Source organism: Ornithodoros turicata, chromosome 1 (genome assembly GCF_037126465.1).
Source record: "Ornithodoros turicata isolate Travis chromosome 1, ASM3712646v1, whole genome shotgun sequence".
Lineage (NCBI taxonomy): Eukaryota > Metazoa > Arthropoda > Arachnida > Ixodida > Argasidae > Ornithodoros > Ornithodoros turicata.
This window is the reverse complement of record NC_088201.1, coordinates 3420773-3427602: the sequence shown is the minus strand read 5'-3', so window position 1 is coordinate 3427602 and position 6830 is coordinate 3420773. Positions and strand designations below refer to the sequence as shown.

At 45.7% G+C, this 6830-nt stretch overlaps 1 protein-coding gene across 2 annotated transcripts; it reads right to left on the bottom strand.

Moving 5' to 3' along the window:
• Nucleotides 1-1328: 1328 nt before the first annotated feature.
• Nucleotides 1329-6410, bottom strand: LOC135396600 (cell growth-regulating nucleolar protein-like). Of its 2 annotated transcripts, none has more exons than XM_064627652.1 (6): nucleotides 6312-6410; nucleotides 5949-6113; nucleotides 5775-5889; nucleotides 3253-3360; nucleotides 2357-2638; nucleotides 1329-1495 (listed from the first exon to the last, which is right to left on the bottom strand). In XM_064627652.1, the coding sequence occupies exons 2-6, from the start codon at nucleotides 6071-6073 to the stop codon at nucleotides 1352-1354; spliced, it is 774 nt and encodes a 257-aa protein (XP_064483722.1). In that variant the 5' UTR covers nucleotides 6074-6113; nucleotides 6312-6410; the 3' UTR covers nucleotides 1329-1351. The 2 variants fall into 2 exon arrangements, with proteins under 2 accessions (XP_064483722.1, XP_064483727.1); XM_064627657.1 differs by having other exon boundaries at nucleotides 6344-6405.
• Nucleotides 6411-6830: the final 420 nt, after the last annotated feature.

The following is a 6830-nucleotide window of genomic DNA, read 5'->3' as shown; positions in this document are numbered from 1 at the left end:
GCACTGTTCGCGCGACTCCCGGCTGGACAGTACGTGCTGGGCACTTCGTGTATTTCGGCAGCGTTGGACAAAAACGAAAACGCAACAGCGCTACGACAGGCCTCCCTCCCTCAGATTAATGGAAAATGAATAGTCATTGCCTATTTTCTTGCCTCAATTTTTATATTGGTCCTGGTCCCGTTTCACTCCTTACCAGATCCATTTAAAGTGGGTTACAAGGAAGAAATGACTAATGCGCAGTTCCTTGACCTTCGCATAGCGTCATACACGACGTGGTCAGCTGGCGACCTTTCGTGACGCTCGCTTACTGGGCAAAGAGTCCGAAATATCCAGCGACGAGGCTGTACGGCGTCCGAAATTTTGGATGTTGTTATTAGAGATGCGAAGCTCCGGAAAAAAAACCCGGAAATTTTGGCGAAAAAAAAAACAGTTTCTTTCGTTTTTTGTCATCGTTTCCGGAAGAATTGCCCAAAATTTCCAGGCAACAAAATTCAAAAATGTAAATTTTCGTGCCTTCGAAGCGCTCCAACCCGCCAACAGTGCCTTGGGTGCCGCTAATCCGCAAACCACCGCCAACTTAGAGCTCCGTCTGGCCGCTCCAAGCGATTGCCGTCGCGTTCACATAATGTTGGAGTTCTGGTTGGAGTGGACGTGTTGTTGTAATTGCCTATCGCTGAGTAGACAGCAGTCTTGTGGGATGCTCTGCTCCGCATTTATGCCTACAGGGTGAACACTACTAGAGTTTCTACCTCATTGTATGCTGTGGCTTGGCCGGCAATGCTTCGACTCAGCAGTAACCACGTTTGTTTCCATTTTTTCCGAAAAAAGAAAAACGTTTTTTTCCGAGCGATTCAAAATTTCCGGAAATTTTGCATCTCTAGTTGTTATACATTAACTCTATGGGGCCGTTCGAAAAATCGGCCCCCAACTGCACATAGCGATTATCACGGCATTCGAAATATTGCAAGTTGTCCGAGAAATGGAACAACACCCCACTGAATTTTGTCCGAGATCTCCAGCTAATGCTTTTCTTTTTATCAGCCCACCTATTCTGCACTTCCCTTCATGTGGGTGGTAGACAAAATCATGTGACCTTGCCATTTTTATTCCAAATCCGTTTTTTTTTTCCCCAGTCTTTCCGTTCCCAGTGGCATCACCCGGTGCAAGAGCTCTCTGCATCAGCCCCCCCCCCCCCAATTAATGGAGCCCTTTCCATACTAGGTGACACACGACAAATAACATTAAACCACACGAAAAAAAAAAATTACATAGGAAGTATGTTGTACTGTCTAGCTGCTTTGGGGAAATGGGTGGCATTCATTTTGAAGTTGAAGTTCATTGAAGTCTTTATTTATTCAGCTACAGGGACTAACCTAACCACATCTCCATCTTGTTCTATCTGTTTGTGACCGGTGACGACCTTTTGAAACTTGGCTCGCATTTCTTCATCCGTCATGGGAGGGGTGACGGAGCTTGCATGGTACTGTGCAAAAACCTGCGGATGGACATAGGACAAATAAATTTCATAAATGGCTCGGCTTCAGGTAGAAGATTAAAAGGGCTGCAAAACCATTTTCAAACCTGCGAAAAAAAAAAAAAAAAAAAAGCGTCGTAAACATTGATTTATGTAGAACCTCTATATAGTGAACCTGAATATAGTGAAGATAGGGTTATAGCGAAGTAAATCTGCGGTCTTAATCTGTTGAAACCCCAGCAATGGACTACTGATGTAGTGAAGATACTGACATAGTAAAGCTTTGTTAGTGGGCCGACGACCTTCACTACAAAGAGGTTCTATTGTATCTGCCATACCTGGGTAGTAATGTCATTACTGCAATGAAATTATAGTAATGAATTATTTTTCTGGTAATTTGTAATGTACTGGAGTACTGTAAGGAGTATGCAACTTACTGTCGTAACATTGTCCTAGTTAACAGGGTAAAGCGAACTTTTCAGCATGTTTGCAAGATATCGTGGGCAAAAATGAGTGCAAACAAACAAACAAACAAAGACCAGGATCGAGAGAGAAGTGTGCAGAGAGCAGAGGTTGGCACTCGTGACCGCAGCTCACACATGCTCAGCTCTTCATTTGCTCGCTCATGCTCACGAGTGAATTTTGCTCATCTCTTCGTTTGTTCATTCATGCTCATGAGTGAGTTTTGCTGAGTTATGGCAGAGAGACAGGCTGGGGACCGGTCTCTAGGTGAGGGTGTCGCCTGCTGGCTTGGTTGCGAGGGTTTGGGAGAGGGCTTCAGAGGGAGGGTTGATGTTTCAATGTTTATAAGTGTCTGTCTCCTGCATCCCTTATCTAAGTTTGTTCGCACTCATTTTCACTTTAGTTAACAGAAAGCAGTACCTTCTTCTGCAACTTCTTCCAAGAAAGCTGCTGCCCTTTGGCAGAGCGGAGAGTAGCCTTCACTGCCTTTTTCCACTTGAATCGGGGCTGGTTCTCGGAATGGTCTTCCACCGAAGTGCCGTTCTCGCACAGACGTTTCGGACTCTGGGGAGGCTCCGCTTCTGCTCGTCGCTTAGGGGGCTGCTCATTTTGGGACTTCTGAGCCTGTGCCTGCTGTATGATCTGCCACGCTTCTTCGGCGAGCCTCTGGTCGTGGATCCGTAGGCTTGACGCGAGAAAGTTCTGTACGGAGAAACGGACGGACGTGTAAGGTCGTCGACACGGGGGATCTTGTAAGATCTGACAAAGAGCTCTCTACAAATTGCTACGGAATTTGCCTTCAGAATCGTTTCCTGTGAAAGGTCGCAGAAACAAGATTTTATTGCAGCATGTTTTTTCTCTCAAGAAATTCACTGTTAGCATCCTACGTGGTTATCAGTGGCGTGTGAACATAGACAAGCAGGAAGGAGCAAGAGACAGGGAGGGTTAATAGTTGCTTTAGGCAAGCCCCTTGACTTTCCAGTCTTCAGCACTCTACTGAGGACCTACCAGGAATGAGCAAATGCTGCACTCACTTAGCCATGCCGCTGCTAGTATTGCTTAATTGAGTTATAATGATGTTGAGCACTGCCTGCGCGACACAATGCTTTGTGGGCCTTGATGAGGTATGAGCTACAGAATCACTTGTTTAAGGCCACACTGAGCAGAGCTGTCTGTAGCGTGCTACCTAGCATCGATGGAACCTGCCGGACCACTTGTCCGACAGCAGCCCAGCAGCAAGCCCACGGTCGAGGAAAACGAACCTTGCGGAATGTTGCATTAAAAGAGCGGTGTAAACGCAAAACATAAATATATACCTTGAATGGCTTCATCTTTCTGGGAACGTTCTCATATGCCTCCATTGCCTTGAACATGCTTCTCACACGCGGTGGAACATTTTCTGTCGCTATCACGTTGGCTATCAGCTGTAATGCACAAAGGGGCAAAAAGTTGACGTTGGCAACATGTCACTGAGCTTGGGGGGAAGGACAAAAGACAAAAACGAACACCAGCTCGCTTGCATTTTACTTCTATGTTCAAGGGTAAAAGTTATTGCACATTCCCAATGTTCATAACGTACAAGTGTTCTAGACGGTTGTGCCAAAAGCCTGCGAACCTGTTCTGATTTCACCCGCCACTGAGACAAAGAGAGAGATTTTGGTGGCGGTTGCTAAAGGTGGTCATATTTGCAGCCCATTATTGGCTTAATTCATTTACTTAATAACAACTGCAATATGACGATGGTGAACCAAATGGTACGCGCTATAACGGGGTTACCTCTGTCCTTAAAAGAACGCGATAAAAAACACTCTAAATGCCCTTAACTACTGAGAGTTCTAGAAAACCTCTAAATCTTTACTAGGAACAAGAGATAAACTGATGTTCTGAGGCTGGAACAACATAGAAGGGACAGATACAAACAAAGCCTGTCCCTTCTATGTTGTTCCAGCCTCAGAACATCAGTTTATCTCTTGTTCATCAGGTGCCGCTTGCGTCGATTTCCGTCATATGAATGTGTGTATGAGTGAGCAAAAATGTAAGAGTGAAAGGAGGGTGAGTGAGAGTGAGTGGCTGGTTTGTCGTCCCTTCAGATGACGCACCCCGAAAGTCGCTGGAGAGGCGTGTTAGCTTAGCTCAATTGGTAGAGCCCTGGACCGGCAATCCAGAAGATGTGGGTTCGTTTCCCTACAGCTGGCTAGCCTTTTCAGTGACTTTCATCTTTCATCTTTACTAGGAAGATAACAGACTATCGCAGAGCCAGATGTGGGCATCAACAAGACCAAATTAGGTCCGTTTGATGCCCACATTTCCTCCTTTGATACGTGGACATCACAGTGAATCACAGTGTTGTCTCCTTCAGCCAATAATAGACTAGTATATGTGCGCAATGCAGCGCCCTCTTGTAGCGCGCATGAAAACCTTTGGAATTGCGCCATGTCTGAGGCTCCCTCCCCGACCGCATGGTGAGACGAGGTGTTCAAAAGGAATGCAAACAAGGTAAGAGTGCTTCTGAATTCTTTGTTGCATTGGAGCGCCGTCATTTCGATTTTGGGAGATAGAATTACGTTAACCTAGTGCAAAGGGTGCTCTTTAATTCCATCCTATGACATATTTAGACAATTCAGTACAGTCCATTAAAGAACTATTTAGTGCACTGTATAACGCATAAACATTTGGTACAAAATAAAAGCTTAATATGATTGCGGCAAGTATCGATGCTTTCGGGTAAGCCCGGGCCCGTGCGGTGCTCTACTACTGGGTATTGCGCATTTAGCAGACGACACTTAGCAGACACCGCCGTCACTGTCTTCTCCTGTCGTCTGCTATGGAATATCTTGCAGCTGTAGCGCAGGATGTTCCCCACGGTTAGCAGTATACGTGAAGACACGATGCTGAGCGCACGGGCTCACGTGACAGCAGAAAGCTACGGCGTTTTTCGCATCTTCCGTTTCTGGGGAAATGTCGCTGGTGCGAATACATGGATAGTGCTTTGTCCACCTCCCTGGCGTCCTATGCGGTTCACTATCGGGCACTCCATCCACAGCGTTATCAGATCTCGCTCTCGGAAAGCACTGCGTGCCTTAGCGCCACTGCGTCGCCTGGCTCTTCAGCAGTTCGAAAAGTGCCACGCCTACTCCCGAGGTCAAGAAGACCAGGAGTCATTCCAAACCACGCCAGCCCACATGCGTCCCTCTTGCCTGAAGTACGGGGTAGATTCTCCTTGGGCCAGTCCGAGGGTCAAGTGCCGTGGCCATAATAATGAGAGGGTAATACACGCGTTTGACCCTACTCGTGATACAAATCTCGGTCACTGTCGGATGAGCAAATCGTCGTACTAACGAGGCAGGAAACAGCTGCCAAGAAAAAAAAAAAAGGGTTCATAAACTGAAAGGAGGTGTATTGTTTCAGCGGGCACCATTCATGAAGCAAGGAAATTCGTAAATAAGCGGGTTTCGAAGTGCTACTCTGCCTACGGGATGTTCATTTGCGTTGGAAGTGCCTCCAGATTTTTCTTCGTGTCCTGCCATTATCTCCACATTCGTGCAGCATACCTCAGCAGTATTCATTCACGATATCGTGGAAACTTAACCAACGTGCCCAATGTGCTATGCTTCTGGAGTATTCATTGCTTCCATGGTGTGTGATTCATTGGAATGCTCTTTCTATCGTGTTCAAGCATGCGCATGCTAACGACCTTGGTGTGGAAACTGTTTTGTGTGTAATCCTTCCTTCATTTAACGCCCCTCTGTTTACAATCGTAAATAAACGATCAGACAAGTAAATGCCAACAATTGTTGCGAAAGAAATCGTACGACGACATCCAACAAAAACTACTTACGTCCATCCATTCCTGCTGTTTGGCTTCCCCTTTCGCTGTCGGTGCCTTGAAATCCTTTCCACCGTAGCGCTGTTGCTCCGTTACGCACTTTGTATGCAGTTTGTAATCATCCCCCCTGAAATTTATCAATCATTACGGCGTGTCAACACAACGAAGGTTAACGATCGCGCTTACCAGAAATCTTTGTTGCAGTCGATACATGTTAACATGTTACAACTGCGGCACCGTGAAAGGTAATGCTTCTCTACTTGATTCTTTTTCACTGATTCGCCACAAGAACTGCACGTGAAGGTCACCATGACGTTGCAGAAGTTGTTGCAGGACGGATCGGATGATCAACTGATGAAAGCAATACATAATCAACATTAGCACGTGGCAAAACAGCAAAACCACGCGGACACAAAAGTCATGTCAGTGCACACGGAACTGAACGTTCACTGACTTTGTTTTGCGTTTACTATGAGAAATCAACTGAAATAAACACTGTACATCTGCGCTTACTGAAGGTAATATTCCACCTATTGTGCAGTTACTTACGTATACGGTCCCCTTAAAACTTCAAAACGAACCTCCACAATGAAGTTCTGCTCTCCGCTGCCGGCATGCAACAAGGTAGGTTCACGACCAATCCGCTGCTGCCGCTCTGGCGCTGTTTCATTAAAAAAAAGAAAAGTTCGAGAAATATAATGCCTCAGTAGGTACATAATATAGTGGGCATCAAAATAAATGTCATCCAATGTGAGTATAGACTTCTGTAAAAACGCATTGTATTCTACATAACTTGAAATGATGAATACGACCCATCGCGAAAATCATCAATACAGGAACCGAAACTTGGTGAAGTTTTTGTCGATATGCTATCTATCGCTTTTATTTTTATCAGTGATGTAATGAGAACCAAGGGACAGGGAGGGTGACATAAACAATATGTATGAGTATTTCACATGCGGTTATTTTTACATATGTTTCGTTGCAATAACGTATTAACTCCCTGTACCCCGTATGAGGACTGCTACGCGGTCGCGGTTATGGTGATCACGGATGGTGAGCTAGCCG

Bases quoted from the DNA above. Each gene is read 5' to 3' on its own strand.
- LOC135396600 (XM_064627652.1), bottom strand. From the start codon at position 6,073: ATGGTGACCTTCACGTGCAGTTCTTGTGGCGAATCAGTGAAAAAGAAT. The intron at 3,361-5,774 runs GTAAGTAGTTTT...TGTGCATTACAG, and splicing joins AACAGCAGGAATGGATGGAC to CTGATAGCCAACGTGATAGC. The intron at 1,496-2,356 runs GTACTGCTTTCT...GTCCATCCGCAG, and splicing joins GGAAGAAGTTGCAGAAGAAG to GTTTTTGCACAGTACCATGC.